A 12,587-nucleotide genomic window follows, 5' to 3' on the forward strand; every position below is an offset into this window, starting at 1 on the left:
TGTATTCTACATAATTGTTTGTGCTACAAAATAAAAAAGTTAAGTGTATTAATTATCTGTTTGTGTAAATATGTATGCAAATATGTATCTAAATATGTATGCCACATATTTTTAAGGTTGTTCTTTGATACATATTTTATTACATACCAAATATATTTTTAATTTCCATATTTTTTATGAAAAAGCCCAATTAGGAGGTTAGTATTGAAAATTTAAAAATACAAGTGGTCGTTTTTTATGAAAACTTGTTTATTTCTATGGGATAATTATGTGGGGAATTAGTGGGGAATCGGGGCATTGTTTTTCCCCAATTTGGGGAACATAACCTAGATTTTTGGGGAATTGTGAAAATTGGCATTGGCAGCGCTGCAAACTACTCTTCATGTCATCAAATTCATAGCCCGCTCATTATAATTTTTAATGTATTCATAAAATATTTTTTCGTCGTACACAAATGTTATTATTTTTTTCAAACTACAATGGCGAGATGTAAGGGGTGGGGGTCATCCTAATGATGGAAATAAAGAACAATCCTTTTCGCGTATTTAATGTAATTGCATTTCCTTATAATGTTTTAATATCATCACACTCAGGGGTGGTTCTATTACCCAGACTTTTTAAAGTAACGGAACCCACAGGGTTATGTATTCTGCCTGCAATTGAATTCCAAATCAAAAATTCCAAACCCATACGCACAAAAATTTCGAATCTGAAACATTTTCCTTGGGAAATATATGTTCATAAGTAACAATTAGATATCTACACTACCTTACTAATCCGTAGGCTTGCCAGGCGTTTTGGTTTGACCGGAACAGTCCCGGTTTTCAGACAAAATCCCGGTGTCTCGGCCGGCCTACTTAACGTCCTGATTTGATAATAAATGACAAATTAAGTCTAAAAGTAATTAACTGTGAAGGATTAATAAAAACAGTTAATTTGTCATTTATTTCAGTGCACTGTATGCTGGGGTATTTGTACATTCCGGTGTCCCGGTCGAACATTTTAGAAATATAGCAAGACTATAAATGTGTTATATTTTTAATATACTTCCAGCTCTTTTTGCCCATGAAATTGATAAAAAATAAGTTAAAAACTGCAATTTAAAAATTAGGAAGTTAACTCTCATATGGTGCAACTTAAATGAATCTTGTAATTTGACGTCTAGAAGCGAGTGTTTTTTTATGCCTAGAATTTTCTCTCGTGAATTACATGAAATTATAGTAACATAAAGAGTAAATCCACTCACGAGTAGGCATAGGCTATAAAACTTAAAAAGTTGAAGCCTGAGTAGGGTCATGATAAGCGGTGTTGCATAAGCCGTAGCTAGATTTCAAAGTCTCTTGGACAGTTAGGTAATTAAAAAAAAAATTGACGTCTCGAAGGCAATAGACAACTCCTTGATTCTACCTACCCAGATAAAGTAGATCCACAGTAGATCTATGGTGAATCAATCCATTGAATGCATAGATATTTTCCTTAGTCGAAATTTTATGTCATTTTGTCATTTATCTTGACGTTTGTGATCCTGATCAAGTTGACCAGGTTTTCGATAATCGAGTGATATTTTAATTTTCCTCAACACCTTAAAAAGGTATTATTATCAGTTTTATAATATATATTTATATGTACAGTAAAACGTTCACATTGATGTATTATAAAACATAAATTTTATTAAAATGGCGGGCATTGTGGGTAAACATGTATTGTTTATTTTTAATCTTTAAAATAGTTTTTCTTCTCATACATAATAATAACTTCACAATCGAATTATTTTAACACGTTTTAAATATGAAATTAATCTAAAAATTGCACAATGAATCGAATCTACATCGAAACGATTTTTTTAGCGAATCTGACATTTAGGTCAACCTTGTAATTTTTGCATATTTGTCATTGATTTCCCAATGACGTTTTCCCCAGTATTTACATAATGAATCTAACGTATTTTTATAATATTGTTGATTTGTCGAATTGTAATACTTTATACCTAATGTAATAATATATTTCTGCATGTAAAATTTTGATTGAAATTATCTTGAACAATCGATCGGGCTCATAGGTAAGAAACAATATGTTTTGTTTAATGGTCTGTATGTACGTAAAGTTCATCCTAATTTACGAGACTACTCACCTGTCAAATTGCATGATGCCGCTATCTCCTGCCCTTGTTCAATATTATAACTCTTAACCCTTTCCGGTCCCCCAAAATCAAAAAAAAATCTGGGTAGACAGTTACATTCCAATTGGAAATCATCTTTAGTCTTCTGCTTCACATACTGTTGTAATACATACGAGTGACAAAAATGTAAGCTTGGAATTTAAATAAATAATACTAATGATGAAAAAAATGTCAAATAACATCCGACATGGGACCTAAGAGCAAAAAATCGATGTCGAATGAGATTCGACATTGGACCAGTATGGTTTAAACCACACTAACATGAACTTTTTCATTGTTATTTTAAAGCTTTCATACAAATTTTGATTGATACTCCATGAAATTATGAATCCAAAAAATTTTCACTAAAATAACGTATTCAAGTGTAATTTATTATTAGATTAAAACCAATATTTTTAGCTTTTCCACTTTTTTATTTGACCAGCGACCGGGTTTCGTCGTTACCGACATCATCAGACCGGGTTTCGTCGTTACCGACATCATCGTTACCGACATCATCAGATTGACCAGTCTGATGATGTCGGTAACGACGAAACCCGGTCGCTGGTCAAATAAAAAAGTGGAAAAGCTAAAAATATTGGTTTTAATCTAATAATAAATTAAAAATGCAATTCCATCACGAAGTGTCAGTGGATAATATAAATCTATTATATTCAAGTGTGCTGCGCAGCAAAATGTCTTAGGATGTTTTTCTAATGGTAGGGACTGACCGGAGCCATTTCGTCGTAACGTAACATGTTACGATGAGAGCATTCGTATAGTCAGAAGCCGAGCTGCTCGCCACTCGTTCTGAATGCTCCATCCAAAGTCAGATTCAATTTTAGGTCAGTACCAGGGTTGCCAATCTGTGGGAAATTCCCCAAACTGCGGTGAATCTTTTTTTTCTTCATCTGGAGTAGGCTGTTATTTATTAAAATCACAGAACCAAGAATCACGTCTTCGTCGTCCGACATTTTAACTACAAATGCAAAGATTCATACAGATTTTAATTTATTGTTTCTATACAAATTTAATACGGATTTCTAGGCTGTAATTCAGATTTTTTGGTTTGGCATATGGCAACACTGAGTACAAGGCCCCACAAGCGAGCAGTGTTCTAAACAAGCACTGATCACATTCAGTCAGCAATGCTGTAACGTAACATGCTCGCCGCGAGCGATGTTACGACGTTACGTTATGACGAAATCCTCTGGTCAGTCTTCACCATAATATATACATACATATGTACATTTAGTCTACTGCTGTATAACATTCTTTAATTTTATTATACAAAAATACTTATGAACCTTTTCATTTTATTGATTTTCCAGGAACGCTGTATTTAGAATATATTTTGGGATAAATATATACAAAAAAACCTTATTAAAATGGGGTCGTCGACTCCATTCCTTCTTTTGGAAGAAGATTGTGAGCAAGGAGGGAAATCTAGTATTGAGGTGAGTGTTCTTACATCATTAAACTCATACCATTAAATGAAACAAAATTTTGAATTTTTATTTTGCATATAGGAAAAAAAACTATAAATTTGAAAAAAACAATTTTTATAAATTTTGCAGGTATGCATGCTTAAAATATTTTTTAAAATATATTGAGCTTGAGAAAATGAAATTGCCTTTAGGAATTCCTGTTTTATTATGTATTAACACACTAAGGACGGGAAACGTATTTCTACGTTTCGTTCGGTGGATTGATGCTTATGAACGGGAAGGGTATTTTTACCTTCTGCGCTGGCCTAATTTCAAAACTAAGTCAAAAAAATAAGGAATTATTACATGTTTTTATATGAATATTATGTACCAATCTCTTTGTTAAAGTCTAAAATATATGTACACAATTATTGAATCCCATCGCCAGCGGTCCGCAGGCCTAAAAAACACCCGTCCGAAATGTGTTAAAAAATCTATAAAGTAAATTATTTTAAGAAATTATATACGGATAAGTTTCTTTAATTATGAGAGTTATTCACTGCTGTTTAATTTTTGAAAATGTCATGTTGTTATTTTATTATTAAAGTGAATCTGAGACAATTGATAATATTTTTAAATTAAGCGGTAATATGTAAAATCAAAATAAAATATATGAAATGCTTGAATTGTTAGCAAAGTTAATGTTAGCTATTTGTAATAATTATATTCACAAAAATAATAACTGCAAATAAAATATCCCTTAATCTTTTTATATTGTTTTTAGGATGACTTTGCATATAGGAATAATGTTCTAAATGCAACGGTGGAGATAAGACTCGGTTTTATAAGGAAGGTCTACTCCCTTCTCACCATTCAGCTGCTGACAACTGTTGTGGTTGGAGCCACTTTCATGGCGGTCGAACCCATCAAGCTCTTTATTCATCAAAAGTAAGAACCATTATTAATTAACCACCCTACCTTCCGGTTATTTTCAGATATATTTTTTATAAACAAGCAAAAAAAATCACGACGTTTGTTGTCACAAAATATTGTCAGGTATGAAACCTGACGAAAATTTGTCAGTGTATCTGGTACGCATTAAATATTTTTGGAACAGATATCTTTCACGTGCGTAGGTCATACGGGTTAGCGCGGAATGGTAAAGAAAAACCGCGCATTTCACGTACGTCCGTATGTGTAGGGCGGTTACATAGGATAACTCTTAATGTTGTACAAAACATGAGTGAACTGTCGATTGGCATAGCGAGTTTTGCAGGAGTATTAACTAACTAAATAACTAACCATCACGCCGCTTCCCCTCAGGGGTAGGCAGAGAGAATAGAGCGCCACACCACTCTGTCCTTGCAAACATTCTTCGCCTCTTCCACGTTCATGCATCTCCTCATACATACCCGCCGATTGTTACGACTCCTAACCTGACCACTTTCAAGTATTTGGCATACCTGATCGTGCCGTGTTTTTCTCGGTCTTCCTCTGCTTCTTTTCCCGCTAACATTCGCCTCATAAATTTGTTTTACCGTTCTTTCCTCACTCATTCGTTCTACATGTCCAAACCATCTCAACACACGTTTCTTAATTTTATTGATAATGCTTATCTCAGCTTTGCATTCCTTCCTTATTTCACTATTCGTACATCTATCATACATCGTTTTGTCGCACATTCTTCTGAGAGATCGCATTTCGACTGCATTCAGTCTACATGCATGCAGGAGTATTGATTATTATATTCCATTTTGTCCGCCTCCGTAGTGTAATGGTCAGCTCGCTCGGTTGCTGTAATGAAGATCCCGAGTTTTATTCGCAGCGAGGTCAAATAAACAAGTGATTTTTTCATGCCAATATTTATTCAATATTACCCTGGACTGGTACCTGAAGCGGAGGGCTGATCACCTTTCCATCGTGTGTTAACGATCAAGATAACACTGCGTTTATACGATGCAGTGCCCTACGCACCATTGGGGTGCGGATAAGGTTCGAAAATAAAAAACACTTTATTCCTAACTTAACAAGTTAGTAAGATAATGTTAAATATGGGCGTTAATATGTATTTTTAATTTTGTACCGATTGGGCCATTGGCTAAAAAAACTTAATTTTAAACATAACGTGGTTTGCAAGTGGACTGCTCATTTCAGGTCCATCTTGTTCCTCATACCATTTGAATTCCCAAAACTGTGAGAATGCAAGAGAAATAGGGAACCAGCTTCTCTAAAGAAATGAAAATTGTATGATATCTATTTTTATGATTAAACTACAACATAATATTGTTGTTGTTGCTTTGTTTCAGTGATTGGATGGTGATGGTGGCCTTCATCATGAGCATTGTGATACTGATAGCGCTCTTTGTGAAGCGTCGAGACAGTCCGGCCAACTTCATCCTTCTCGCAGCATTCGTAAGGATCACTTTTGATTAAATTGTTAAAGAATTATGCATACTCCATAATTCCAGGATGTGTGAGTTAATACGGGCTTGTCAAATAAAAATGGCAGAGTTATTTTTTTTGACATCTCAACATAGATGAAGAAGAATATGGAAGTCTGGGCATTTACAAGGCTTACGACCGTCATAGGCTGGTTTAAGTGATTCAATTAATTTACATTCACGAATTCTACCCATGGTTGACAACCACATTATTTTTATTTTTATTTTTTTTATTTAACGTCCAAGTGACTCTGAAATCTAGCTACGGCTTATGCAACACTGCTTATCATGACCCTACTTAGGCTTCAACATTTTAAGTTTTATAGCCTATGCCTACTCGTGAGTGGATTTACTCTTACTATGTTTAAAGTTACTATAATTTCACGTAAATTGTGAGTGAAAATTCTAGGCAAAAACACTCGCTTATAAACTCGGAAAACAGTGCTTGACTCCACTAGAACTTCACTAGAGACATCTATGATAGGATTAGGGAAACTTTTCAAAAAATAATGTAACACATAAATCCTATTTTTAATTTATATTTTACTTGGTAAATATGAACCACTATTTCTTAAAATCTACTGTGACACGTGTTTCGATGCATTCCGCATCATTTTCCAACACCGTATGATGCGGAAAAAATGATGCGGAATGCATCGAAACATGTGTCACAGTAGATTTTAAGAAATAGTATTTACCAAGTAAAACATTAATTAAAAATGCATAGATTTTACCACAAAGTGACTGCCGAATCAATTAATGAAAATAAATCCTAATGGGCGCTTGTCCACTACCTAGAATTCAGTGTAATTTCTCCATCTGGCACGTCAGTTAGCGTTTCAAAACGACGATTGGCTTAGATCGGCTTGTGCTTTTGTCTATATTTCTTCGGATCGCTGCTCTTGATCGGTGCGTGAACACGTTGCGCGTAAATTCGATCACGCTAAACTGTCATAGTCGTTTTCATTTTTCAAAACTGGACTTCCGGATGCTGAAATCCCGTGTAGTGGACAAACGCCCAATTGGAGTTAATCCAGATTAGTGTAGTATCTGGACACACTCGAAATGTTGTGAATTACATTATGTTGAAAATGAATGATTGCTTTCCTTAATTTTTTTTCTCCATTGAAAGCTGTCCCACCGCATGCCCAGATCTGATACAGAAGCATCTAGGCTTCCTGACAGATCTGCTCTTGCTAAGCAATTTTTCTTTTTTTTTTTAACTAAGTTGCGAAATTTATTGAAAATGTGAAATATGTAATATAAAATTCTATCCCAATTTTACTGTGAATTTACATTTAAAAGCTTTCAATATACCTGTCACTGCCAATCTAAATAAATACAAGATTGTAAGTCCATCACCAAATTTTCTCAAACCCCAGTGTAGGCAGTGAAAGGGATTAGTGTTTAGTTCAATTAGTCGGCTAGATCCGATTCCGACTCGACGTTGGCCGGTACACAGACGCCCACAACCCCGATCAGCACTGCAGACAGACACGGAACAGTGCAAAGACATTTACAGAAAATGGTCATTTTCAAATGGTTTTTTTTCTCCAGACAATCGTGCAGGCTTACACAGTCGGGGTGCTCGTCTCATTCTACAACCAGGCCGTGGTGATCCAGGCCCTGTTCCTCACCCTGGCCGTGGTGATGGGGATCACTCTCTTCACCTTCAACACCAAGAGGGACTTCTCATCCATGCACTCCTTGTGAGTTTCTTCCACCTAGTAACTTTTTATTATTAACCCTTAGCGCTCGAATGCCGCCATAGAAGTGGCATGCCTGGTTTTGCCATGTTACTAGAGTGCCTCTGCTATGGCGCCAAGGAAATAAAGTCCTAATGCTCAATATTTTTAATTTATGGTTATTTTTTTCAATATAATTAAACCAGAATCAAAAAGTACAATTAAATACTAATAAGTCTCGGAAATCACGGGGCAAAATGTAAAATATAGTATTAAAAGGTACAGTAAATAGGCATATAAAAAAACGTAAGGTAAGAAGCATGTTTAAAAGAATCAAATAATAAAATATAACTAATCACTAACACAAATATCTTCCCATAAAGTGTTTTTTCAGTTCATTCATTTTGGATCCCTGACTGGGTTCTATTTTATATATCATAGTCATACAGGAGAACGTGACCAAGTGCTTTTTTTTACAAAAATGTGATCGTTGACTATTTGATATTGTACTAGCTTAATATTGCCCTGAAAAAAATCCATAGGATTTAACTTGGAAGTATGTATAATATATTGACTTGTTAAAAATGACTAACTGCATTGATGTTTATTTTCTTTCCAAGCAAAAGTGACTTAAATGGCCCTCCTGAACATTTTACGTTTTGTTAGTTGGTCACTTTTTCCTGTACGACTACGATTTATCAGGCAGCTGGTTAATTTGGGTAAAGGCAATATTTTGCATGGACCTTACTCAAAACTCAGTTGTGTTTATCTGCTCCATATGTATTTTATTATGTCCTTGTGTATTATAATGATGATTTCTCTGTCGAAAATCAGTTTGGTGTGGCTGTGAGTCATTTTAAAAATCATTAGAAGCATTGTATATATTTGTAATCTCAATTGTTGGGAGAATGTCAAAAGGTATTATTTTTGTGCTTAAACAAATGTCTTTTACGTGAGTGGTGTACAGTAGACGAAATATATTTCTTATAGCTCTATTCTGTATTATTTGTATTTTGAAAATTCTCTTCTTTGTTGTGAAACCCCAGATACAGCAAAGGTGTATAACTTCACAATTGTTTCCTTTCAATGGAGTATCTCATTACTATCTGCAGTCCCTTTATAGCACTTATCTACATGCAGGATAAGCTGATCACTTCGTCTTCTGATCTTATCCGGACCTGATGGTACATAAGGCCTTGTATTAGATTAATACGAATTTGATCATGAATCATATGAAAGTAAGATGATCACTCCTGCGATTCAGGTGTTAGTTCAGAGAATTAAACCCGGGGCCTCCAGTACAATAAAGCTTTTATGGCTGTCAAGTTATTTTAAAGTATGTCGTTTTTATTATTATTAATATGGCAATAAGTAAGAACTTTTTTTTTTTACTAAGACCCCACTCATTAAGTAAGAACTTAGGAGTACCTGAATAATGATATTGTTCTTAATTTAAAATTGTTTTACCGAATTCACAATATTAAAGCTGTCATAACAGAACGATGTTGGTCTGAAATATATTTGGAATGGAAAATGTGAAATTTTAAGTAGTAATTTTAAAAGAAACTTAAAAACAAAATGTCTAAATCTCGTAAAGTACCATCTGAAAATTGTCAGTTTCCCTTAAATTTGTGGGTATTTTTTCTTTCTTCTTGTAAATGAAATGAAGTGAGAACAATATATGAAAATTCAAAATATGAGTAGTCCACTTGCAAACCACGTTTTGTTAAAAAAATTTTTTTTTAGCCAATGGTGGCAATCGGTGGAAGATTTGAGGGTTATTCCTTTTAATTTATTTTTTTAACCTTCTACCGATATAAGTTTTTTTTGAGAGATTTTAGAAGGTGAACTGTCAATTGGCATAGTGAGTTTTACAAGAGTATTGATTTTTCTATTCCATTTTAGTCCAAACTTAACGAGTTTTGGCAGATTATCTTAAATATGGACATTAATATTTTTAATTTGCGTTCATTGGCTAAAATACTAATATTTTTTTTAACATAACGTGTTTTGCAAGACTACTCATATTAACTATTTTTGAATTTGAATATTATCACTTCTCGATGAAGTGATAAAGTACTTAATTAAGATGTTCATTTTAACTTTGGCAGTATAAATCAGAATTTGCTTTCAGAATTAGCTCTGGAGTTGCTATAACAGCTCTTGCGGGAGTGATATACTCACTAGCAGAAGACACTGCATTTGAGACCATAGTGTCCTACTGCGGGGCCATAATATTTGCCATATTCTCTGTCTATGACATGCACATGTTAGCCACGGGGGTAGCGGAAGAACAGTATGAGCACGCTGTACTCACCTGTGTGTTGGATATGCTCACAGCTACTATATATATCCTCCGAGTTTTGATTGCGCATAATGTGGACATTGCGGATGATGAATATTATTAAAAAAATAGCAAAAATTATATCGTTTGAGACGGAAACTTGTATCAATCGCATAAGCATCAATATGGTAAACTTATTATAATTTTACAGCTATTCAATCGCTAGTAGACTAGATTTTAAATGAGAAATTCATTTGCTCAAAAAATATTTTATCGTTTGAGACAGAAACCTGTATGAATCGCATAAGCATATTGATGGTAAACTTATTATGTATTATTTTACAGCTATTCAATCACTGGGTAGACAAGCGTTTACTTGTGATTAGTATACTGATGGCAGGGCGGCTAAGTATAATTATGGTCGGGGTTGATGAAAAAATCGAAAATGCCATCGCTCTAATCTGATTTCACAATTGACAAATACAGTGGTGCCTCGCATAACGAACGCCTCGCACAGCGAACGCTGCACACAACGAACTTCCTTTTCGTTCATTTCACGATTCATACAACGAACTTCGCTTCACACAACGAACTTCGCTTTTCGCGAAACAAACGACTTTGGACAGGTTTTTCACTGCACCATCGGCCAAAAAGCGGAAAATGGATGAAGATGTGCAAGATTCGATTATTTCTTAAAATTAAAAAAGTGTGTTTTTTTCATTATGTTTTTAGATGTATCTAAATAAAAATAATAACAAAAAATTTATCTTTTTTTTATGTCATCTTACCATATTTTATGCTACAGAACGAATTTTTTTTTTTAACATGTATTGTTATGGGAAAACGCGTTTCACATAACGAACTTTTCGCATAACGAACTTGCTCCTGGAACGAATTAAGTTCGTTGTGTGAGGCACCACTGTATGTTCATTAATACACACATATTATCGAACCCACACGTATGTTACTTTATGAAATCTGATATTTGAACGCAGTTCATCATTTTTATAGATAATTCTGGTCTCTTTTGGACCACGTTGCAGATAAACAATGGTGTTTGTAAATGGTTACCAGATTAATTTAGATCATGGAATGCAGTCTCAAAAATTATCAAAATAATAATAATAATAATAAATCCCTTACCGCACCCCAATGGTGCATAGGGCACTGCTTCATATAAACGCAGTGTTATCTCGATCGTTTACACATGAAGGAAAGGTGATCAGCCCTCCACTTCAGGTACCAGTCCAGTGTAATATTGAATAAATATTAGAGTGAAAAAATCACTTATATTTATTAAACCCCCCTGGTAATCGAACCTGGGACCTCCAGAACGGTAGCCGAGCATGCTGACCATTACACTACGGAGGCGGATAAAAATAATCACAATATAATATCAAAAGCATCTGAATCAAAGCACTTGTTTGAAGAAAAAAATTGGCACTGATATTTCTATGAATTTAATATTGAGACTATGATGATTTATTAATACCTAATTTGTTTTATTTCTAATTCAATGGTTTTTTTCTAGCCTTTTCGCCGCCCTGTTTGTGCTGATCATTGGCTCGTTCATCGGAATGTTCTTCCAGAACAACACCTTCGAGCTGCTCATTTCCATCGGGGGAGCTCTGGTCTTCAGTCTCTTCATCATATACGACACGCAGATGATGATGAAGAACCTCTCTCCCGAGGAGTACATTCTGGCCACCATCAACCTGTATATGGACATCATCAACCTGTTCATCTATATCCTCAGGATACTGCAGGCTGTCAACAAGAACTAGACTACTTTACCTAATTATTCTTTCATCCGCACAAGAGTTTAAAAAAAAATACATAAAAATACCCACGGAGATTCTCTTTTTTCATGATGGGAAAATGTATTTAAAATTCATGCATGGCTCCAATTTTCCTCCTCATGAATACATATGTGGAGATCCTCACCAAAAAGTTACATTTCCAATGTCTCACAAAGAATCCTTTAAATGCAAATCTGTTCTGTTAACTGTATTCTATCAAAATCTTAATTAAAGTTGGGACAGAACGTGACCAATCCTATGTTAAACCAATATGAAATCATTAAATCGCACCAAAATGTAACAATTTTACAAGCTAGAATTCCTGATTACTTAATATCGTTTATAATGGTGTCAGACCTCCATATATGGTGTCATACAATCATCTAGATTGATTGGTTGTTTGATATGTATCACATTTGATTTGTGGAAGCACATACGGACAAAAAAAGAAATGTAGTAGCCCTGTTTTTTTGTTGTTGTAAGATGATGGGTGAATAGAATGTTTTTCGAAACTTTGGCTATCGACTTGGCATACAAAAACTGTCAAATTTAGAAAAAAAAGCTAAATAATCTTCATATGTTGCTACGTAAAATTAACATGAAAGAAAAAAAAAGTATCCTAGACTGACACATTGGCATTTATCGCCAAAAATTGAGAAAAATCAGTCTTAACCATATAAATAAATAAAAAACATTTAGTAAAAGAAGAATACAACAAAATTAAAAAAGGACATGTAATAAATTATGTGAAAACAAAAATAATCATTTTTTCTCTTTTTTTCAACAAATTCAG

The 12,587-nt window shown here is 34.2% G+C and overlaps 1 protein-coding gene and 1 long non-coding RNA gene across 3 annotated transcripts; both read left to right on the plus strand.

The window, feature by feature from the left end:
* Positions 1-1,478: 1,478 nt before the first annotated feature.
* Positions 1,479-12,522, plus strand: LOC148304810 (protein lifeguard 4-like). Of its 2 annotated transcripts, none has more exons than XM_088267715.1 (6): positions 1,479-2,543; positions 2,838-3,615; positions 4,370-4,533; positions 5,892-5,997; positions 7,584-7,735; positions 11,527-12,522. In XM_088267715.1, the coding sequence occupies exons 2-6, from the start codon at positions 3,547-3,549 to the stop codon at positions 11,777-11,779; spliced, it is 744 nt and encodes a 247-aa protein (XP_088123841.1). In that variant the 5' UTR covers positions 1,479-2,543; positions 2,838-3,546; the 3' UTR covers positions 11,780-12,522. The 2 variants fall into 2 exon arrangements, with proteins under 2 accessions (XP_088123841.1, XP_088123840.1); XM_088267714.1 differs by having other exon boundaries at positions 1,479-1,591; positions 3,490-3,615.
* LOC148304811 (uncharacterized) lies at positions 9,186-10,911 on the plus strand. Its single transcript, XR_015838298.1, has 3 exons — positions 9,186-9,342; positions 9,846-10,183; positions 10,341-10,911. It is a non-coding gene; the product is annotated as an uncharacterized LOC148304811 (long non-coding RNA).
* Positions 12,523-12,587: the final 65 nt, after the last annotated feature.

The sequence above is a fragment of the Brachycentrus maculatus genome, unplaced genomic scaffold (genome assembly GCF_059751285.1).
Source record: "Brachycentrus maculatus isolate JH-2025_06_01 unplaced genomic scaffold, ASM5975128v1 h1tg000303l, whole genome shotgun sequence".
Taxonomy (NCBI): Eukaryota; Metazoa; Arthropoda; class Insecta; order Trichoptera; family Brachycentridae; genus Brachycentrus; species Brachycentrus maculatus.